Genomic DNA, 24126 nt, shown 5'->3' with positions numbered 1-24126 from the left:
CTTCGGGACAGTAGAGAAAGAAGAGACAGTCCAGGCTGCCCCAGCAAAGCTCAGGGACCGGTAACACCCACGCTAGGCCACCCATTGTTTTGCTTCAGTACATTCAAATTAAAACAAAGACTCCTCTGTAGGTGTATTGAATCCTCTAGGGTATCCACTGATTATGACCTAAAACTCCAGGTCCTTAATGCCGTATCTGAAGCCCTTGGGACCAGGTGCAGTTTGGAATTCAGGATTTTTTTTTTTTAATTTATTTAATTTATTTATTTTTGGCTGCCTTGGGTCTTTGTTGTTGAGTGCGGGCTTTCTCTAGTTGCGGAGAGTGGGGGCTACTCTTTGTCGTGGTGCGTGGGCTTCTCATTGCCGTGGCTTCTCTTGTTGCAGAGCACAGGCTCTAGGCGCATGGGCTTCAGTAGTTGTGGCACGCAGGCTCAGTAGTTGTGGCGCACAGGCCTAGTTGTTCCATGGCATGTGGGATCTTCCCGGACCAGGGCTTGAACCCGTGTCCCCTGCACTGGCAGGTGGACTCTTGACCACGGCACCACCAGGGAAGTCCCTGGAATTCAGGATTTTTAAGTTTTATTTTAGAAAGGTAATATAGCGCATGTATTCTATATTATCTAACACCCTGAGCAGGGTCTGAAATCAAGTATACATTAACATTTCTGCTGCCAAACACATGAATATTCACACTACGTGGGATCAATAGGATTATAAATAGCCTATGTCACGTCAGGCCAAATTTGCCGATCAGTGAGATTGCTGCAATCTTTCGGAAAAAGATTGGATGTTTTTCGGATTTAGTTAATTGCAGATTGTGGGTCTTGTATTTGATTTTTTTAAAAAGTGTTGTCTGTCTCTATTAGTCCTGCCCAGTCATTTAGTTAAGGCAACTTAGCAATGGCTTTTTGAGCAATCTGTGTGAAAAGTAGCGTGAGGCGGTTTTTTTCTGGAATTGCAAAGAGGCCAGAATGATGGGCAGGCCATCTTTTGAAGGAGTGAAAAAAAGAAAAATCAATGTTTATGTCTTTGGGTGTTGCAGCTATGTTATTTATCAAGCAGGCTAACCAGGGTGAAGCAACTTCCACTCCTTTCCGCCTTTCAAGCACATCAAAAGAGGATGGCCAAAAGAGTGGGCCATTACCCTAACTACACCATACCAGCTGGCCATGGGCACCATGAAGTTTAGGGAAGAAAACTAGGTTGATGATCTGGGATGGCAGCATAACTTTATTTCCCTTCTGGTCCAAAAATATCCTTTCCGGTCTTGTAATTCTGTGATATCACTGTATCTTCTAATTAAGGACTTTGGCGGAACACCTTTTAATATTTTATAAGAAAAGTCGCTGCATACAGCGCTCTTCAGAACAAGTAAGTACTCACCCTTTTGAAGATGCTACCAGCAGTAGCCAGGACTGAGTTTGGGACTTACAAACCCCTCTACCCTGGCGCCACCAGCTGGGCTGAAGAGTATCAGTGGCGGTAGCCCAAGGGAACTCGTGGCTGGTCAGGGGAGAAGGGAAAGGGAAGGAAATGTCTAAGAGAAGAAGGGAGGAGAGGTGACCTCTCTCCTCGTGGCTTTTCAGGAATGACCATTAGATTTTGAACTTTTGAAATGCAAGGCTGGTACCTTATCTTTCCATGCCCTCATTCCATATCTTGCATTAACTAGATTGCTACTGACAAGAAAGCAACATTATCTGAAATAACTTGCCATCTAGGTAAATCCTATAGGAGATGATTTAGGATGAACTGGTTCTTAGGTGTGTGGAACTCACCGTATTGCAGAACTCGGTTTTCTTCAGCAGGTTTTGCACGCTCCGTGTCCTCAGTGCTATTAGGCTCCGTGTGGAACTTACAGGAAGTCCAGGGGTCTCTCCTCCTTTTCCCTGATATGCATGCTGGAAAGTGAGTGGAAAGAACACCTGGGGTTCCTGATCACATCAGCGTCAAAGCAATGATGGCTGTGGCCATCAAGAACTCATTCAACTTAACTACCTCTAAGATAATCAGAACTGGGTCTGGAACATAGTAGATGCTTATAAATAATTCTTTAATAACTGATTAAATAACACTTAAAATAGTAAAATCTTGCTTAGGCCTGTAAAAGGGATGGAAATATACTTCATACATTGACCATACACACAAGCTCTCTCTCTCTCTCTCACACACACACACACACACACACACACACACACACACAATGTTATCGGCTGAACTGTGTGCGCGCCCCGCCCTGCCATTCATATGTTGAAGTTCTAGCCCCGAGAACCTCAGAATGTGACTGTATTTGGAGAACAGGGTCTTTAAAGAGGTGATTAAACTAAATAAGGTCATCAGGGTGGGCCGTAATCCAATATGATTGGTGTCCTTATAAAGAAGAGGAAACTTGGGCACGGATAGTTACAGAGGGAAGACTGTGAAGGCACAGGGAGAAGACCAGCATCTTTAAGCTAAAGAGGGAAGCCTTGGAAGAAACCAACCCTGCTAGGACCTTGATCTCAGAGTTTTAGCCTCCAGAATTGTGATATAAAGTAAATTTCTGTTGTTTCAGCCATCCAGTCTGCTGCTACTTTGTTAAGGCAGCCCGAGCAAACTAATACACATGAGGACTCTAAGACATGCATATGGAACTAAAATAGAATTCCGCAGGATCAAAATTGACCAATGACTACTAATCTAGCTACAACAAAGATGTCTTCATCCTTTAAACACTTTTCCTTAGCGTCTTCAAAGTTAGAAGGGTTCTTCTTTCCCCTTATTAAGATATCTTGAATGGGTTAGGCCTCTTTTACAAAAGCTAGTTGCATACATTGGAAACACTGCTTTGTCTCCTCTCCCTACATTTCTCTGTAATAATCAAACAGTCCTGCCCATCCCACAGATAACAGCTATGGCAGCTCTGTATTTGCAAACTTCCTTAGGTATGTGAGGGTCCAGAAAGGGGAAATTCTTAGATATGCTCTTCGGTTCATCTTTGCTTTTCTCTCACTCAGAACTACTTCAAGAGCATCTTGGAGGGAGAAAAAACGTCCTTGGAGAGCAGTCTCAGGGGACATTTGTGGGAAGGGTAGGGGCAGACATCAGGCATATTTATGGGCTCACGTAACCTCCTCCACCCCTCCATCTCAGCTGAGAGAGTAAAGGCAGAAGGAAATAAAGCAGGTTTTCATCAAGGTTTGGCGATGCCCTAATCCTAAAAGAACTTAAGTGGCATAGAGATGTATATAATATTTCAAGATAAAATAAATACAAATAAGGAATACAAATAAGACAAAGGAGCAGTCAGGTTTGTAGGGTAAGATGGATCCAAGGGTGAGATTAGTAGCCAAAAAGCATGCCATGAAGTCCCCAGTTTTTGCCCCTGGGGGGCCACTAATTTAGCTTTAGGGGAGTTTCAGCTCTCTGGCAACTCGGTCAAAGAAAGACATTCTATTAGTGACATCATTCACAGTGTCCATGAGGTAAGCACAAACTAAGTGCCCTGGGAAAGCACAGCTACTCATGACACTCAGGGCATAGAAAGTCATCCTGAGGTTAAATCCTCAGGTTAGATTTTTCTTATCTTTTTCTATTCAGTATGAACTGGTGTTGTTATGCTAAAATTCATTTCACCAAAAGCAATTTTATGGAGTTGGCAGGGGAGAGGTGCTAATAAAATCAGTGTTTAGTATAAAATCAAAAAGAGTATGTGCAGAAAGAAAAATCCATGACATTCAATTTTTTATTTAGCTGCATAATACCAAGTACTAGCTTCACTAGGAAATTTTGGGAAATGTCCTTGCTCAATGCCATATTATGGAATAACAGAGTCACAGAAATTTGACACTGCAAGGGACTTCAGGAACCAAATCCCCCATTTTTTTCCCCCTAGATGAAGCTCAGAGAGATTAGGTAATTTCAAGGTCACACAGTGATTAGACGTAGAGCTGGGGACCAGAATACATATTCCCTGCATCCCAGCCCAATGCATTTGGACACGAAAGTATGCTTAAGAGTCTTAGTTTGAATTCAAGCTTTCAGAGGTCATTGAAACTACGTTACTTGTAAACAGCTTCACTTTTAGGTATTCAGCTGTGTGCAGACAGTTAAATGCAGAAGAGTTGTTTTTCCTGTGAACAGGTTATTGTTCTATTATTCTATTTTACCTCTTGATACTCCAGAGATCAGACTTTTCTAACTGCCTTATTGTTCTATTACCAGCATTCATTAGAAGGACCTTGTTATATATAAACATCGTCTTTGTTTTGGCCAGTGAAGGCATTCATGTAGATGTAAGAACATTTGCTGTTCACAAGGTTTGAAAAAAGCAGAGTATTCTGTTTTTGACTGTGCCATTCCTTTATGAAAGAATTATTTCCATCATGATCTTTCTTGGGAGAGCTCAAAAAATGATGTGTTTACCATAATAATTTGGAGCAAGAAGTCAGAAAACAAGATTTTATCCTTTTTAGAAAAACAGAATCACTTTAGAGGCTAAAAGTAGAATGAGGTAAAGAGTAGGAGAGATCAAATCACCTCAGATCAAGTGTCCTTTTAATTTAAAACATTTCTAAATGCACACTTGGAAAAGGATTCAGGCAATGTGTTCTTACGTGATTTGAGTGCAGGCAGAATTCTAGCACTTAAAAATGACGTTAAGGAAAAAACAATGGCATTAAGGTGATCTTTGTTTCCTCCCAATTGCTGCCTGCTCTGAGTTTGTTTTTCTACTAATGTTTCTGATACCCAAAGTTCTATTAAAAAGGGGTGTGGAGATCTGTTACTTGTAGCCCTCTCCTTTCAGTTCCCAATTCTTGTGTCTCTGTTTCCTATGGAGATGCTGCATAGATCCCTAAGGTTGCCAAAGCAATTTTTCAGCAAATGGTTGTAAACTCCATTGTACACAGGGATGAAGCAAAGTATGAAAAAGAAATGTGTAGAACTTGGAACCGAATGGAACATTCTGATACTTGACTGGGTGCCAGTTTTTGTATTTATTACCCACCTTAACAGCTCAGCAACTGCCTCATGGTGATCCCATGCCCACCCAAAAGGAGCAGCCTTGGGGGTCCACTGTGATGAAATAGAAGCATTTACATCCTTGAGTAGTAAAAGTCCTGTGTTTTGGGCTTTTTGAAGCATTTTTATCAGAATGCTGATCTTAGTGTTCTGAAAGGACAATTATATATAACGTGTTGGTATAAAAAAGTATAATTTTGGGTCTGTTCATTTTCCTTAGGCTACCTAAATTACCTGCATTCTGAGTGGTTGAATTATAGATCTCCTATATATGATGTCAGCTATTTTACGACAATTCCAACATCATGGATTTAATTTATATGATTTACAATCTTTTTATCCATTCATTAAAAAAAAAAAGATTTTTGAGGCCCTAGAATGTGCCAGGCTCTGTGCCTTAAAAAAAAAACTTGTAAAAATTCATTTAAAATATTATCAGGCAACATGATAAATACTAATGATAATGGTAATTGAAAAAGAAAGACTTGGTATGATGATTGCAACTATCTAAAACTGTGTCAACTCAGGTATAGAACAAAGGGAAATGAAAATTGTACTAGGCTTGAGTGATTATAGATTATTTTTCCTTAAAAATAATTAAAATTTCTACTACGTTGTTTTTAAGAATTAAAAAAATAAATTCAAATATACATACCAATTTAATTGAGATAATTCTGAATAATTCAAGTTATCAGAATTTTCCCGTCTTTTTCACTCCTGTATCTCCAGAACCTAGCATACAGTCTGGCACATAAAGGTTTTGCCAATGTTTGTTGAATGAAGTAACTCAAGTGAAAGAATTGTCAATCCTTTATTAATTTGGATTCGTCATCTCATCTGTTGATCTGATGTTCACGAAAGCCTGTCTGGCATTTGCCTTGTAGCAGGCAAAACTGTAACCCATCACCCTGCTCTCTTTGTATTATTTATAGGAATATTTTGCACCATTTCCCTCTGCACTTATGCCGCCAGCATCTCCTATGATTTGAACCGGCTCCCGAAGCTAATTTATAGCCTGCCTGATGATGTGGAACATGGCTACAGCTGGTCTATCTTTTGTGCCTGGTGCAGTTTAGGCTTTATTGTGGCAGCTGGAGGTCTCTGCATCGCTTACCCATTTATTAGCCGGACGAAGATTGCACATCTAAAGTCTGGCAGGGACTCCACGGTATGACTGTCCACACTCAAGTCCACTGCTTGGTGGCCCGTCCACAGTGCGGACGACCCTGGAAGGGGACGGAGCAGAGTTTGAGTCACGATCCCAAGCACAAAATCGGTCTTTTACATTCCAGCCTGTTGCCTGCCAGCCCCTTCTGGATGACTGATGTCAAATCACGCAAAACCTCCATACCTTTCTAAGGACAAGACTACTGTGGATTCAAGTGCTTTAATGACTATTTATGCTTTGACTGTGAAGAGTAGGGAGCAGTGCCATGGAACATTTCTGGGTTTAGAAAAAGAGGAAACCGCAATGGAAAAATTTGTCTGATTGCCATTTATTTCAGAAAGTTTGTACATAACAATTACCCGAGAGTCATTTCTATTTGCAAAAGGATTCATGACAAAGCGAGTATAATTTTCTTGTCATTGTACCATGCTTGTTAAATTTAATGCAGCACCTTCAGAACTTGTCCTAATGGTGTCTTGTTGTGTCAGCACCAAATATTTGTGCATTATTTGTGGATGTTTTTTGTCACAGGAAGATTCTTCTGTTGCCTTATTTATTTTTAATTGAAGTCTCTTCTCCATCTTTGTACTGGAATCAAAATCATAAGAGAAACAGATCAACCATGGAAGAGCTAACCTGTAATGCTATGCAGTATTGTTAGAAGTCCTATCTGTTGTTCGACCTGTCTCTTTATGTTAACTGGATTTCTGCATTAAATGACTGCCCCCTTGTTAATCTGGGCGTGTTTTCCTGTCTTTCAGCCGTGGCAGTAGGTCTCCCTAGCCATTCGGACAGGTGAGAACTCTTTGTTTTTAAGAGACTTGCTTCATCTGTTAGGTTGGTCATTTTTATTTATCTCTTGTAGCAATCACACAGATGCTCTTGACGATAGATATCATTTTCCAAGCTTCTTTTAAAACCTTACGATAGTATTTTGAGTTTTCTTCTCTCCCTCTTCGTCTCTGTTTACCATCTGCCTGGTATTTAGCCACTGATAAGGATTCACAGTCTCTGGCCTTATCCTTGGACCTCCTACCCCAGTGGGTTTCAACCTTGGCTGCAAATCCAATCACCTGGTTAATCATCTTCAACTGTACCTGAACTGGGCCCCACCCCAGACCAATTGACTTAGAATGTCTGCAGCTGGGCCTGGGCTTGAGTATTTTTCAAAAAAAAAATCTCATAATTCTGATGTGCATTTGGGATCTAGAGCCACTGTACTGGGTCAGAGCTACAGGTATCTCCTTGGTAGCTAATATTTATTTAGCACTTACTGTGTGCCAGCAACTGGGCTCTGTTTTTTCCAGGTATAATTTCATTTAATCCTCTCAAAAGCTCCATGAGGTAGTGTTGGGCTGCACCCTGCAGGCCTGCAAGCCTTGTGGATACCCAGCCTCAAGACCAAAGAAAGAGCCCAGAGACAGCGACAGAGATATCAGTTGTTTACTGGATAGGGGATCTTACACATCTGAAGCAAAAGGTCCTGGAGCGACACCCCACCATAGATGGCAGGCAGGACATGGCAGCAGTCTGCTACTTGGGGGAGAAGGAGGAATTCCCCCATTTATAGGGGAAATTGATGTCAGGTTGGCTCATCAGTTACCAAGGAAACCAGCAGCAGAGGCAAGTCCCTCACAGCCCCTCAGGTTAAGACTATCACGAGGGCATTTGTTTCCCTTTAATAAACTAGCAGGTGGAGCCCTTCTGGCCTGATGGTCAGGAGGCGAGCACATTCCTGTGAGAATGGTGTAGGTGAAGCAGGGACTGGTTGAGTTGAGCAGAGAATGTACAAAGCGCAAGAGAAGAACCATCTGGGGTGGCCTGACCATACAGGTAGGTAACTCTTATTCCATTTTACTGATAATGAAGCTGAAAGGCAGACTCAGAACATTTGCTTCATTTTTTTCTATGCGTGGGTATAGGACAAAATTAAAACCCTTCCATGGTATTTCTTTATCTTTAAATGGAAGGGTGGGCACTAGCTAACTTCTACGCTTTTCCTCTTAACTCCGTCATTATCCTGTATTCTACGCACAATGTGTGAGAAAGATGGTCTGTAAAAGAGGGAAGGTGCTATACCAGAAGTACAATAGTGCTTCAGACTTTAATTTTATAAAAAATGCTTTTTTCCCCTTCATTAGAAAGCCTGATTTGGTACTTGTAAAAGGATAATGATAATCTACCTACCCCCACCCAAAAATCAAGCCTGATTTCCAAGTGACGGTGTCCACATATCGTTACATAAGCCTTTTGGAAGAGGTTACGTGATCCCGGTGACCACACAAGCTCTCACCAAGGCCTGTGGCTGTATTCCCTGGCAATCTCTCAGGCCTGTTTAATAAACCCATCCCTCTGGATGAGATCAGAGACATATAGAAAGGAGCAATTATTTTCATTTATTACTTTCATTTATTACTTTTCAAAGCAGGAGAGCTGTTTCTTTGAAGTTTTCTTTAAAGATTCCCCATAGAAGATGTCAAGACTTGAGCATTTATATTCCAACCACCAAAGCAGCGTCTGAGTGAGTGACTTTTGAAGTTTCTGAGAAGCTTCCCAGGGGTTTGAGGTGTGAGGGGAAGAGAGCCTCGGAATGACAGAAGGTTGAAGGGTTCACACACCAGAAAGATTTGCCCAGAAGCCAGGGGAGTTCACTTCGGTTTCAAGTGTGTGTTGGCAAGAACAGAGCTTCCCTGCCTTTCAGCCAAAGTGAGCTCAGAGCAAGTTTCCTTGCTTTCTATTTACATTTCACAGAGTGTAAATGTTGCCAGTCTCGCATTTGGTTCCCAGTCCTTAGGCTTCTCTTAGGGGTGTTTTCTTAATTGGCTTGCGAATGAGGAGTGATTGAAATGGCTGCACAGTACTGCATGAGCAGAAGAATTAGTTGAGATAATTTGTTTGTTCTTCCTATGTTTTCTCTGTCCCAATTCTAGCTGCATGCCTGTAGCCAGGCTGTTTTTTTGTTTTTTTGTTTTTTTTGCCTTAGGCATTTTTTGCAGGGCAGAAGGCAGAGGTAGCTGATCTCCTTGAAGCGAGGATGCAGTGGGTCCAGAAGGGAGGACAGGCCAGAGGACTGACTTTGTGGGCTAGAAGTGCTGAAGGGCATCCTGGAGACTGGAAAGAGAAAAAGGATGGCAGTCCTGTGATTAGCTGGGTCCGTGCATTTCTTGAGGTTATCAGGACCTCGGCAAGGATGGCTATATGGGGTGTCCAGAGATACTGGGGCCCTTGGTACAGTGGCTCTCATGACCCAACCATGGTTTCAGACCAGCAGAATCAATGGGCTGGGAAGGACCAAGCCTTGGAATAATGGGCTTCTCAGTGGCAGCCAGTCTGACCCTTGGAAGGTCCAGGGACATTGGTACAGCTGTGTGTGTGTCCGCAGTAATGAATGAGGGCTAATTCCCCCTAAACCTACAAGAAAGGACTTTGAATAGAAAGTAAATGGATTTACAGGACACCTGAGATGATAGACTAAGACTCATGTCCATCTGCCATATATAGACAACATTTACCATTTACCAAAAAAGAGAGCTCTACCCAAATCCTTGATGAGATAACCATAGGCCCCATAGGCCCCTCCTTTTACCAATGTCATTTTTGGTTTATTTGCAATATTAGAACATTGCTGCCCACTCCAAGGGAACTCTACCCCCTCCTTTACAGCACCGTGGACCCTTGATAATCAAGGGTCCGGGATGTAGGAAACTTACCCAGAATGTAATTTCTCCATAAAAGTCCTTGTACCTTTCAACAAATATTTTTTGAATTCCTACTGTGTGCCAAGTGGTATTCTAGGCACTTGGGAAACATCCATGAAGCAAAACAGACCAAGGTTCTTGCTCCTGTGAAGCTTATTCTAGTAAAATGCAGTACAACACAAGTAAAAAATTCGTCACCCTTTCAAGCCCCACGTGATTTCATAAATCCCGGATTAAAGTAGTTCAACCCAATTATAAAAATACGTTTCTTTTGAATTATGTTTTCATTGGCTTGTATATTTCACTTCATATCATTTTATTTGAATCTATCCTCAGTAACATAAAAAGTACATTATTAACTTTTTTTTGTGGTGGGGGGGGATACATTTGCCTCTCGAAGATTTCCCAGTTGAAACTGATATCTGAGAACACAAAGGTGTACTTGCACGAGTATGCCTCAGTCACCCGAACTAAGGAACCTGGTTCCTAAGGTTACCTGAGCTAAGAATGAAGAGGGACCTGGGATCCTGGAGACTTGGGCCACAAGGTCAAGATAACCTACCCAGTGGAGGCCAGTGCGTGTGGAATGCTAATGACGCCAGGTCTTTGCTCAGGCTGTTTCCTCTGAGTTGGGACACCTGCCCTTACTCTTCCTGGCTCATGCTGACTTTTCCTTGTGTCTCAGCTTCAACACAACACTCCTAGAAGCCAGGCTTGAGCACACTGCCCTGCTTTAACCCCTTTCCTGACCAGTTACACTCTGCATGCTAATCACCTGCTCACCCCTAACTGGATCAGAGACTCTTGCAAGGTGTAAACTGTGTCTTGGTTGAGTTTTGTATCCAGGGTTTAGTCCTGGAACCCGACAGGTGCTCATAAACCTTTGTGGAAGAAATGCATGAATTCAGAGTCACAGAGACAAACTATCTGCTGCCCTGGACAGAACTGACTCCCTTACCACCAATTTTAGGGAACCCATGAAAAAATAAACGGTAGCATAACAGGCTAAATGGAATGAGACTCTAGCTTGGCAATTAAAAGGACTATTAACACACACTAACACAGATATAACTTGAAATGTGTTATGAACTAAATACTGTGGAATGTTTATTTGATGGCTCAAACAGTATTATGTTAGTAACCTCAATATTGTTCTACACTTCAATTTAAAGCTGTTTCATTTATGCGCCGATATGTCTCAAATCTCTAATTGGAATTCTGAAGGGAGTGCTTCAAAAAGGATTTCCTTTGAAAGCAAATCGCTATATTGACCAAGAACCCTTTTATTTTATTTTATTTTATTTTTAAAAATTAATTTATGTTTTAATTTTTGGCTGCATTGGGTCTTTGTTGCTACGCGTGGGCTTTCTCTAGTTGCAGCAAGCAGGGGATACTCTTCGTTTAGGTGCGTGGGCTTCTCTTGTTGTGGAGCACGGGCTCTAGGCACGCGGGCTTCAGTAGCTGTGGCGCACGGGCTCAGTAGTTGTGGCTCATGGGCTCTAGAGTGCAGGCTCAGTAGTTGTGGTGCACGGGCTTAGTTGCTCTGCGGCATGTGGGATCTTCCCGGACCAGGGATCAAACCCGTGTCCCCTGCATTGGCAGGCAGATTCTTAACCCTGCGCCACCAGGGAAGTCCTAACCCTTTGAAATTGCATTATTTGAATTTCCCCAGGGCCCTGTCCTTTGACCGGAAGTTCTCCTTGCTGTAGGACAACCACAAATGCTTGAAGACACTCAGGGCACCCCACTGCATACTGGGAACATGGCTATCCAACATATTTCCTCTTCATATACAACCTATATTTTGCCATGCTTCAAAGCAAGATTTCTAATTGTTCTAAAACCTCATAGAACATGTTTTCTTATAGCAACCTTAAGAGGAAAACAAATTGGTTGGCTAAAAAGTAAGATACTTTTCTGTCTTTATTTCCTATTTTTTTCTCTTGTCAGCATGTACTGTAAAATATTGCCTGCTATGTGTAAGACCTTGGGTTACACATGGTCTTTTGTCAGGGCCTCTCTGCAGACAGGAAATGAGAGAAGACCATGGGCTGGAGTGGCAAGAGCCAAAGGGGGCAGTGGTGTAGGCGAGATTTCCAGGATAGCCAGAGCCCGGCTGGCCTCCATAAGGAGACTGGGTTTCATTCTGGCAATGGAAAGCAACGAGAGTCTTTAAAGGACAACAATGGGATCTGATTTCTACTTTAACGATGTCAGTGTTGTCGCTGGATGGAGAATGGATTAGAAAAAGGCAAGACTGGAGGTGGAGAAGCCCGTTGAGGAGGGGGTGTTGCTGGAGTCCAGGAGACGTGATGGTGGCCACGACTATGGCGAGGAAGATAGAAGTGGGTGGATATATTTTAGAGATGGAATTGAGGTGTGCTGGTGAAGTGGACGGAGCGGGGAAAGAAGGGACATTATCAAGGATGACAACTAAGTAATTTTGAGAGTTAGGTTATTTACTAAGGAAATTATGGTTCTTGTATCAAAAAGGGGATACCATAATTTGAAAAAAGAAAAAAACACAAAGTTTTATGGCAAACCCAGTGTCACTTAGGATGGCACCTAGGTTAGGATAAATCCTTAACTGAGTGGAGCCCAGGATTGAAAAGCCGTAGTTGAGAATACGGTCCAATGACCCTAATGCGCCTTCTCTCTAAGTGATCCAATGGCCAGCCTCTTCCTCTTTGGTTTCTAGTTGTTCTCCAGAAGCTGCCTATACCAGGGTTGGCAAATAGGATTCAGTCTGAGTGTGAACTTGATCAATTAGTGGTGATTGGGAAGATTTCAGTCCAGCCACAGAGGAAAGGATATAGTGATTGTGAGTGAATGGTAAGGCAGATGTCACGCCCTGGCCACCCCCAGCTTAAATCCTACCTCAGAGACTATTGGCCTGCTTTCGTTAAGTTTCCATCATGTCTTAGGTCTGGCATTACTGACATTCACAAAATGCACAGACCACTGCCCCGTCATCTGCTCATTCTGGATGGCCAAAACTCGGATGACGCCACCACCCTGAGCGTGGGTTTGTGAGGATGGATGAACTGTACCGTCAGGCTCTTTAGGAAACGTTCTAAATCTACACAGGACCATAGAGGTAAATTCCTTCAACAGCTGCATAGATGTGGAGTGACATCCTCTGGGGGTTCTGGGAAATGCATGGAAGTACTGCTGGATCGGGGGTTCATGGAGGCTCCACTAGATCCTGGCGAGAAGGGCCTGGGACCCCGCTGACGATGCCCTCAGAACACAATAAGTCCCTCACAATCACAGACAGATGTCACGCTCAGGATGTTTAGTTCTTGAATTATAAAACGCCATTTATTTTTACTCTCATGGCTTTGCCTGTCAATCAAGTTGACTGTGATGAGCACTTCTAGACTTGCTTTAGGGATCTGGCCGCGCCAGGACTGAAATTCACCCAGCTGTGGCGCCAGCGGGCTTCACACTCATTCCCCACACGTGAAACCCGTCACAGCTCATCACGCCGATCGAAGCTGTTCAGCATAGGAGGACAAAAGGGACCCAGACGCCTGCATGAATTGTTGAGGTTTTCTCATCTCTCCCTAAGCCCTGGTTTCCATTTGTTAGTTCTGGACCCTCTCAGGTGCTCAGAAAAACCACTTCCCACTTTCAAAGCACTTGATCCTAAGAGGCTGGTGCTGGAGTCCCGTTCCTACCAATTCCTAGGTCTCCTTCAGTCTTGTAAATGTTAGATATAAATGAGAAGCGGAAAAGAAAGCTCTGATTCTCAAGTCCTCTCCAGTTCTGTCTCTCGACATGGATGAGACGCTGAAGGGATGGACTAAGTTTCCTCAGGGACTGTTCCAGGCCACGTTCCTTACAAACCTTATCTTGGTTTTATAGCCTCTACTTTATAGATGGAGAAACTAAGGCTCCTAGAGGTTAAATCACCTTCCCTAAGGTACCAAGTAGCCGAGCCAAGGTTTGGATTCTGGCCTGCTCACTCCAAAGTCATTTCTCTTTCCACTTTTCCACATGACATCCATGTCACCTACCCGAAACCCAGCACAAACCCCTATCGTGCACTTTTAACCACATCTGAGCTTATTTTTCAAAATTTTAATACGTCTACATAGGTTCACCGTCCCCCACGTTTTTCATGGTTCCCCTTGGAAATTATTGCTCTGCAGTTTTTAATCAAGCTGCTACATTTCTAAACTGGAGCACACACTGCCCTTCGTAATTCTGTAAAGAATAGCAGAATTTTTATAAGCAGGGAAACTCTCCTTACATGAGTGACCTTCAGCAGACCCTGTGCCCTGCAGTAGCCTAAAGATAGGACAGCAATTTTAATTACCTTCTTGGCACTCCCCCCGACAGAACATTTTGAGAAATTCCCATGTCAGGGTGGCTCGAAGATTAATATTTAAGTGGGCAGGTCCTCCTTCCTTTGTCCTGTGAAAGCATTCCTGATGGCTTTTTAAAAATTATTAAATAAAAGCAACTACTCAAAAAGGAGGCTATATGGTTAGAGATAGTATAGGAACTCAGAGACTCATGAATGTTAGTCCTTGTTTCGTGACTGTCTTGATGTGTGGTCCTGAAAGCCAGTCATCTCTACTGAATTTCTGGACACATCCACGAGCTGATGTGATTTCCAGGGATGTTTTCAATAACCACACTTTTGAGAAGCCCACGAAATACTTTGAATACCTCTATAAACTTTTACTTATCCAAGTTGAATGCGAACTGATTTTGAAAATAGGGCATGGAAATTACACAGACAATAACTTAAAGCCATCTGATGTTGAGTCAAATAAGGATATCCTCCAAGTTTTTTATTATGAATCAAGGAGAGTACTTCATTTTCTATTTTCTCTTGGAGAGGTTGGTCGCTGTATGGTGACTTCAAAACCAAACCAAACCAAACCTCAAGACAGCCTTGGGAGGTATATGGAGGCTCTGATTGTCATCCTGTTGACAACAGAGGAAACTGAGACTCTGAGTATTAACCCAGGATCTCTCAGCCAGTCTCTGGTGAGGTGTCTAATCTCCCCCAGCAGCTTAGCTAATGCGGTTTCAAGGTCGCCAAAGTAGGTATCTGTATTGCTGCAAACCTGTCGGTGGAGCATCAGCCTGTGCTTTACACGTCTCTGCTGTGAATACAGTAAATCGCTCTCATGCCACCATGTTTCCCAGATAAAGTGGACTCGGGAATGGAAACTAAACCAAGTGTGAAAGGTAATCTGGGGGAGAAAACACAAGTGATTAATGCAGTATTGATCTGAAGGATGAACCAGTTCTTAAACAAAGAATTTTCCAAATCAAGTGACAGCTCAAAGAAGGTTCACAGGAGTGGGAAATGGTTTTCAAGAGAACTGAAGTGAAGGAGAGGGAAGAATGTGGGTGAGCTGGAGTGGGATGGGCTGAGGGGCTGAGAGTCTCGTGGAGCCGTGCAGGGCGGGACAAGTGGACGCCCTCTTCTCACAACCTTGTCAAAACGAACAAACAAAACAACACAACAGATACTGCGGGAGCCGGAGGAGTGAAGGATGTCATGGGTTAGGGTGAAATTTAGTACAATTTCATTATTTTTAAAAGCGATCAGCCTGCGGGGCTGTGATACGCCTACCTAATCAAGAAGGGTGTCACAGAAAATGTCAGGCTTTTACCTAGTGACGATGGAGCAGCTTGCTCTGTGCCGCATGACTCCATGCGTTCGAATGTCACAAAGGGAAAACGGGGGAAAAAATTTCCCTGCGGGGAATAACTGTTGAACATTTTTTTCTTTTTTGGAGGGCATGGATTTGGTTAGGGTGAGGGGGAACTTGCTCTAGCATCCGGGGCCTTTCTGGCTCTGTTCGTCTGGTTGGCAGATGACTACGGAAGGGAATCTTCACGTGGGCCTTCATTTACCAAATCTACACTGAGTGCCTAGTGTGTGTCAGAGACTGACTTCAGTACAGGGGATAAACTGTGAGCAAATCAGAGAGGCCACTGCCTTTATGGAGGGGCCCTTGTAACGGCTGGGAGACAGCCAGCAGGCAAGCGTGTCAGCCACATGAAGAGAAACGGAGGAGTGGCTAGGAGACTAGGCGTGAAGGGTGCCGTGGTGGCCGGCTTAGGTTGGGAGGCTAGGGATGGTCGTGCTCATACGCGGGCCTTTGAGCAGAGAGCCTGAGCTGTGTAGGCGAACGGGGAAGTGTCCAGGGAGAGGGCCAGCAAGTCCAAAGGCCTGAAATGGGACCGAGCTTTGCAACATTCCAGCGTCAGCAAGGGGCCAGAATGAAAGGGGGTGTGTTAGAGATGAAGTTAGAGGGGTGCCAGGGGCCAGGTCAAGACTTTGGGTTGTATTCTGAGGAAAATGGAAAATCACTGGAGGGTTTTGAGCAAGAGAGTGGTATCATCTGACTTACATAAGAACAAAACCAAAAAACCTCTGGCCCAGTGAATCACGTTAGTACCCAGAGGCCAGGACTGGGCATTTGGGGCCCCCTGGCAGAATACGTGGTTAATATGTGCACTCTTCCAAGGTGCCCAACCTCAACTAGTGTAGACATATCAAGGGCAGGAGCCACAGAAGGGCAGCTAGAAGGATGGCCACTCAATGGTAGGAAAAAATGTGTAAGAGGAGGGGGATGGGCAGGGGGTGGACAGGGGGTGGACCCGCTGTAATTGCTCTCATTTGTTACACAGTTGAGAAGGCAGTTACTTGCTGAAGGAACTTGATGAAAACTGACAATGTTAAATGATTGTGGCATTCAGGTGGCAAAATGACACTTCAAATTCTTGATTCTCTTGAACATGTTAAATTCAGAGGATGCAACTAAAAGACAAAGCTAACCACACCTAGGCATGTTTTCAGTTGTTTTTTTTAAACTCCCCACAAATCCATTCTTTTTCACTCTCAGATACTTTCCTGGACTCTGTTCACCTTTCTCTCTTTGTCGAGCTTTTTCAGAGAGTGCTTTCATCCCTCTATTTCCAGAGGTCGGGGATAACCCTATCTGTCATACACTGGGACCTCTGGCTATCACCCTCCTGCTCCCTGCCTGCCTCTTCACCTAGAGAGCTGTCGCAGCAGCATTTCAGGCAAGGCCGCTTTACCAACGAGCATCCCCAGAGCCTGACACGCAGCACGTTCCCAGAGATGCTTGGCAGTCGAATGAATGAAGGAGAAAATGAATGAGCGAAAGAATAAGAGAATTGAAAAGGCTATAAACACTCTGAAAATACGTAGTGTTTGTATAACGTGCGTGAAAATACTCAAGATGTATTACCAAGATTTTTCTGTGAAGACCTTGCATCTCACCTAATTTTTGCCCAAAAGCTTTCTTGCATAGCTCCTTGCACGATCATATTTACCTAATATCCAAGTGAGTGTTTCCTCTTGAAAAGTCAATATATTTTGAATCCCTGATGAGGCTTAGTTTTCCAGGTTATGTAGAGAGTAGGTGTCTCCCCCGACAGGTGTCTGTCTCTCGCATGGCTTTCTGGGTGTCCCTTTGGTTCACTATCCTCAGATCCACAGGCATCTATTTGTTATCTTCTAATAGGAGCCAGTTTAATTTAGTCCAAGGAATATTAACTGTTCTTGGTGGCCACACCCTGTGCCAAAGGGGGAAAAGTACTACAGAATACTCCAACTAGAAGATATCCTCAAACTTTGGAAAATTCTCAAAAAGCTTTATTGCCTTGTGCATTTGATATTAAAGCTATTTTAGCAGACACTGAAACCATGATTTAATTCTGCCAAGTACGCAAAGGTAATTAGAACCACTGCCTTTTAGTATGTCTACCACTGTCATTCATTTTCTACCTGCCATTTGCTGCATCTTGGTTACACACACAAAGATGTCCACCTTCACACATTTTTTTCTCCTAAAGATTCAAGTAAGGCTTAGGCACAGAATGAAAAAGACTGTATCGTTCAACATCTTTGAGAGGCCAACACATTAAAAGTGATTTTGGGTGGGAGGTGGCAAAGAATATAAAACAGACCTGGAAAATTCGGCAAAAGGATAAATGCAAAACAGATGTGAACATCCTACTGAGAATGAGATGGGCGGTGCCTGGAGGACAGGAGTGGGCTTTAGTAACCCAGGTGTGTGGGGCAGGGTCTCCAGCTGCAATCGACAGAATATACTCTAGGTAGTTTAGCAGAAAAGGAGTTCATTGAAAAAATATATTAAGGTGTTCAAGAGGGCAGGAAATTAGTCTGGGTGGTTACTCAACCAGGAACACCATCCGACTGACGTGATAGGGCTGTTGTCACAATGACCCACTGCAGCCTCTGCTGGGTACCCACAGCACAGCTTGTACCATTGCTTTTGGGCCCTGAATGCTGCGCTCTGTCACTGCTGACTCCTGAGGCTAGATGCTTCTGACACCCTTCCAGAAAGTAGACTCCATCATGGTGCCTGCTTCATTAGAAGGGACATGGTAACGGGCATCCCTCCCACTTTCACCCCTTGGTCCCTTTTTTCTGACTTTTGGAGAAAGATCGCCATCTACTGGTCGCTGGGTCATAGCACACACAGCATCCTGCAGGGAGGCGTCTCAGCCTCTCAAGGACTTCTCTGCTGGCACAGTTAATTGAGTGTTGAATAGCCCATTCCACCCTGCCCTCAGGCCTTACGTTTCAGGTGATGGGTAGATGTTATAAGACTAGAAATTCTGTGAGCCTAGGTCTATTGCCTCACACACACCACTGTAACTGAACTCTGGTGAAAAGCATTGTTGCCGGGAAACAAATGATAGTGAATAAGGCAATTTGGGAAGGTCATGAAAGGTGTGTGTGGTCTGGAGAATCCAAGTCCAGAGTGAGCAGTTTGTCCAGTGAGGACAAATTACTGCCCTCTCTGCAAGGGAAGGGTCTCCACTCTAACCCCTGTCCTCGATGGGGTATTATAACAAGTCTCAGGGTTGTTCACTGCTGCTGAAAATTCATCAGCGGGGGCAGCAGGCAGTTAGCCTTGATGAGAAGCCCTTGTTGGGCCAATGCATTATCTCTGTCCCTGAAACCATGGCCACTTTGTCCATGAGGCCTTTGAGCGAGGGTGGCTGAGGAAAGGGGGAGAAGGCACAGGGCAGGCAATCTGCCGCTTGAACACTTAGAACCTCGTGCATGGTGGGCATTCTTGACTTTTCCAGTGGTTAAGACCCAAAGACTCTCCCGCACTGGGGCCCGTTCTGAGATGTCCAGCCACATCCCTCTTCCCCAGACCTCCTCTCATGTCGCCGACCATCCTTTCGAAGTGGTAGCCACTGCCCATGACATGGTGGGTTACCTTCCTCCCAGGTCATCTCTCCTTCTAGGTAAAGTGTACAATGCAGACCACTCCAAGTTCTGCTCCCTGAGACGGTCTCCTTTCCCCATTGTCCCTCGGCCCCAAGTGGGGCTGAAATGCCTCAGCAGGTGCCAGCAAAGCTGGCAGAGCCATCTCCAAACCAGATTTGACTTTTTTTCCTCTGGCAAATGGCTCATTGGGAATTCCCCCCATGGGACCATGGTTGTGAGGAAGGGGAGGGGCAGGCAGGAGGCGCCTGGCAGGATAAGGTCCCTGCAGCTCACGGGCACCGTCTGCCACGTGGCCCCCAGTGCTGATATATACCACTCCCACCTGACGAGGGCGTGCTGCCCGGCTGGGCCCACTGAACTCTTGGCTTGGTGGATCAAATTGCAAGATGGGCAGTTTAGGTCACGTGGTCACCCAGTCTCCTGTGGTCAAGCCCTCCATAGCAAGAGTTATTTCTAAGAGGAAAATAATTACTTGCATAAGAAAGCTTGGCTTTTCTCCAAAAGCTAAGAGGCTGCAGCTGCACTTTCCCTATTGGGATCTGCTGCTGGCTCCACACAGCATCCCGGCCGGTCACAGACACTCCGAGTGTAATTAGATCTCCTGGGTCCTGCTGGCAAAATGCAGAGCTGCTTACGGAGTGCCTGGACCAGCTAGAGAGCCCTCCCCTGCTCAGGCCTCCATTAAAAGTAAATGAGTCAAAGCAGCGAACCCCAGGCTGACATAGCTTGCCTTCAGATGCCAAAGCACTCCACTGATCTGTGCCTCTTTCTTCTCGGTGGCACTAATAGCTGCGGTTCATACAAAGAGACAGCGTTGCTTTTCTTTGTCCTTTTTGGTAGGAAGGGGGAACCTGGGGAGTATGTGACCTTGGTCCTCCAATAATAGACACCCTTAGCCCGTGGTTCGGAAGCCACTGTGCGGATTCTTTCATTGCCGAGGGGAACTGTTCCAACTACAGGCTCAGGAACTGGGGAAATTACCACATACCTTTTCACTGACAAAATTAAAACAGTCAGAAGTGAACTTCCACAGCCTTCCACCACCACATCCACCCACTTTCCAGCATCTGCTCCCACTTACACTCTGTTCTACCCTGCGTGTGTCTGTAATGGACATTAAATATTATTGCTAAGTAGGGGGATGATGTCACTGTAATGGGGAAATTGGGTTGGATCACAAGTGATTTTTCCCCCAGCACATTAATATTTTGTTCCACCAGATAAAAGCAGCCGAATGTGAAGGACACCAATTGGATGAGCTGAATGGAGGAGCTGCAGAAGAATAAGGTACTTTATGTAACGCCTGCTCACTGCACCTTCCAGGTCTTGGTGGTTTGGCCACAGATTCTGTCTTGGAAGTGCTTGTTGTGTAACTCAGCAGCTTCTACCCTCCTACCAAATTCTAGCAAGCTGTCTTTGCCCTTTTCTTGGAAAGGTGGAATCCTTTATTTTCTGATGCATTTATTTGTTAGGTGTATAAAGTTTTTAAAAACTATGTTTGTTGGTGCTTTTGCTAGTGTGCAGTTTGCAAAGTTGGATAGGTTTAGAATGGTCTGCCCCAACCCTATTTTTTCCATAAATTGTTATTTTTAGTGCATGAGTTTGGGAATGAGAAAATGTTCAGGAGCACATTTATCCTGTTATGGCAGAAATGCCTGCATGCTTCTTCCCACTTGTAACCATGGAGAAATTATTCACGCTGTTATCGAAAGCTAATTCCTCCTCGTGTGGACCCATCCCCTTATTCAAGGACATGGCTCTGGCGTTTATCTCCCTTTTCCTAGCTCATCAGCTTTTTGCTTTTCCTGCAACATTCTCTTCAACATAAAAAAAAAACATGCTGCTACTCCTTCCATCTTAAAAAAAAGTCATTCTCTCGACTCCACGTCCCCTGCCAACCTACTACCGCCATTCTTTGCTCCCTTTTCAGCAACACTAGTTGAAAGAGTTGCCTATACTACTTCTGGCTCTTTCCCCATTTTCTCTGAAGCCCAACCCAGTGTGGTTTTGCTTCTTCTCCGCGCCATCAAAATTCCCATTGTCAAGGTCACTCATGACCTCCTCATTGCTAAATCCAATGGTCAATTTCCAGTCCTTCTCTTACTAGGCTGGTTAGCAGCGTTTAATAGTTGGTCACTCCCTCCACCATATTCTTTGTTCATTTGCCTTCCAGGCCACCGTTCTTGTTTTCTTCCTGCCTCGCTGGTTGTTCCTCCTCAGTCTCCCTTGCAGATCCCTCTTCTGTTGGAGGAACCTAGGGCTCGGCCCAGCTCCTCTTCCTTTCTTTCCTCCACTCTATCCTTTGGTGATCCCATCCAGTTTCATGGCACCTTTATGCTGCAAATTCCCAAATTCCTGTCTCCAGAACAGACGTTTGGCTTAAACTGAAGACTATATATTCAACTGCCTACTCAGCACCTCCACTTGGATGTTTAATGCCCATCTCGAAGTGAGCAAGTCTGAAGCTAAACTTCTGGTATCTCCCACCAAGCCTGGCCCTCCTGTAGTCTTCCCTTGAACAGTTGACTAGGAAACTCCACTGTTTCAGGTGCTTGGCCAAAAATCTTATAGTCATTCCTGCCTCTTCTCCACTGATCACGTCACACATCGAACACATCAGCAGATCCTGCTGGTTCTACTTGCAAAATATATCCAGAATCCAGCTGCCTCTTACCACCTCTGCTGCTACTGCCCTGGGGCAAGATTATTGCAAAAAACTGGATTATTGCAAAAAACTCCCAACTGGCCTCTCTACTTCCCACCTTGCCTCCCTCCAATCGATTCACAACACAGTGGTCACAATGATCCTGTAAAATGTATGGTAGATTGTGACTTGTTCAAAACTCTACAGTGGTTTTGAGTCAAAGCCTTCCAACAGTCTCCAAGGCCCTATGCGATCTAACCTGCCCCCCTGCCCCCCACCACTCACTTCCTTTTTTTTTTTAAGTAATCTTTTTTAAATTAATTAATTTTTATATTTATTCTTGTTTGTGTTGGGTCTTTGTTTCTGTGCAAGGGCCTCCTCCAGTTGCGGCAAGCGGGGGCCACTCGTCATCGCGGTGCGCGGGCCTCTTCACCATCGTGGCCTCTCTTGTTGCAGAGCACAGGCTCCAGACGCACAGGTTCAGTAATTGTGGCTCACGGGCCTAGTTGCTCCGTGGCATGTGGGATCCTCCCAGACCAGGGCCCGAACCCGTGTCCCCTGCATTAGCAGGCAGATTCTCAACCACTGCGCCACCAGAGAAGCCCTCACTTCCTCTTTAACCCCTCTCTTTCTCCCCTCCACTCACTCTACTCCAGCCACTGGTGCTTCTCTGCTGTTCCTCAAACACATCAGCCACCCTCTTGCCACAGGGCCTTTGCAATGGCTGTTCCATACGCCTGGACACTCTTCCATGTCCTTCACATATTTCCTCAAATCTCACATTCTCTATTAAGAATGCAGAACACTTGTCCCCATCCTCCTGTGTGCCCCTAATCACTGCTCTGCTTTACTCTCCCCCTGCAAGCCCCCTCCACTTATCTTTTAACCTATCAAATAAATTACCTGTTATGTCTATCATTTCTTATCTGTCTCCCTCACTAGATTTAAGTCCTATGAGGGCAGGGATCTGTTTGGTTCACTGATATGCTCCAAGGGCCTAGAACAGTGCCTTGGCAGATAGTAGGTTTGCGATAAATATTTACTGTGTAAATACGTGATAGGCTACAGTCCCACTGGGCCCACTGTGAGGTGCTCCCAGGTAAAAATACCACATATCACCTGTGCTGCACTCGCCCCACACTGACCAGTGGACCTTGACACTGGGCCTGGGTTACATGCCACACCCTAGCTGGAAAACAAGTTTTTGCTTCTATTTTGGAGAGGTGGGATTCACAAAGTGAGAATTTTCCCCAGTGTGGAAAGGTTGTTCAAATGGTACTAAAGCAGCCACAAAGCTAAGTCACTACATTGGGCTACTGAAAAAAATGAAATCATAGTTTTCATCAATTTCCTGTTTCTTTAAGTAGTGAACACAAGGAATGCATTCAATTTAAATGAGAGTGAGGTGACAATTTATTAATACTTTCACAAAAAAGACAAAGTTTATATTCCGTCATGTTGGAGGATATTGGCTTAATTCATATTATTATTCCCACTGATGTTTTACATAATATGGGACATATAAAATGTACTGCAAATAAAAGTTATTTTCATTCCAACAGAGAAGAAAATGACAGGTTCAAAAAATCAAGTTTAATATCAAAAGAAGTTAATATCAAAACATAAAAGTTTCTATATTTCAAAAAATGTGACAGTGAAAATATTACTAAACTTGTGATGAGTGAGATATACTTTATGGTAAGCCTCTGAAACTTCTGCTTTGAAGTTGAATTTTCTGCTCATAAATAGTGCAAGCAGAGCAGACCTTTTCATATTCTGACAGAAGGCGAAGTTTGAGTCCTTTAGTTCAAATATTCATTAATTGTTCTTTGTCAGAAACACTCTTTAGAGTGTAAAACAGAAGCTCTTATTAAGAACAGGTGTTCAGCAGCCACGGCCCTGTCTTGGGGGGGGTCCGTTTACTTGGAAGCCTCTGGCACTGTCAAGATTCCAGAGACAACCATCTTCCACTCTGTACAGCTGACGTATAAGGACTTGAACCTGGCTTACAGCAGCAAGCCTGCTATTGCCCAGGGGAGTGCGACTTCTTGTATTTGTATATGAGCGCATCTGTTTTTCCAAGGCTAACTCTGTAGCATTCCACTGGCACCAAAGAGCCGAATGGTGGCATTCTGTCCAAGCACTCCTGGTTACTGGCTGCAAATGAAGATGACACTGGCTCTGATATGGCAGCTTTTTCTTCAGGATTCAAGCACTCTGTGCTTCCAGGTTTATCTGTGCGGCTGCCCTTGGAATTCAAAGGGACGCTGCTCTCTTCACAACCTTTAAGGCGCCTGTGGTGATCTTCGCTAAGCAACAACACAATGGTCCCGCCAACACGAAGCACTCT

General features: G+C 44.3%; 2 protein-coding genes across 9 annotated transcripts in view; one reads left to right on the top strand and one right to left on the bottom strand.

Moving 5' to 3' along the window:
• TMEM178A (transmembrane protein 178A) overlaps nt 1-6182 on the top strand; it is a 49154-nt gene extending 42972 nt beyond the window's left edge. For both annotated transcript variants that reach the window (XM_082427860.1, XM_082427861.1), the window contains exon 4: nt 5934-6182. In XM_082427860.1, the coding sequence (XP_082283986.1) occupies nt 5934-6175 (242 nt within the window). In that variant the 3' untranslated portion in view covers nt 6176-6182. The remainder of the gene's footprint in view (nt 1-5933) is intronic.
• Nucleotides 6183-6585: 403 nt separating this feature from the next.
• Nucleotides 6586-24126, bottom strand: part of THUMPD2 (THUMP domain 2 tRNA and snRNA guanosine methyltransferase) — a gene marked incomplete at its 3' end in the record, with an annotated part of 63415 nt that continues 45874 nt past the window's right edge. For 4 of the 7 annotated variants that reach the window (XM_082427793.1, XM_082427795.1, XM_082427794.1 and 1 more), the window contains one exon: nt 23348-24124. In XM_082427793.1, coding sequence (XP_082283919.1) covers nt 23800-24124 — 325 coding nt within the window. Of the gene's footprint in view, nt 9281-23347; nt 24125-24126 lie in introns of those variants that run through there. The other 3 variants (XM_082427796.1, XM_082427799.1, XM_082427800.1) reach the window with 3 other exon arrangements.

Source organism: Balaenoptera physalus, assembly GCF_965194825.1.
Source record: "Balaenoptera physalus genome assembly, chromosome: 15".
Lineage (NCBI taxonomy): Eukaryota > Metazoa > Chordata > Mammalia > Artiodactyla > Balaenopteridae > Balaenoptera > Balaenoptera physalus.
The sequence above is the reverse complement of the archived record's forward strand: the minus strand, read 5'-3'. Positions and strand labels throughout refer to the sequence as shown.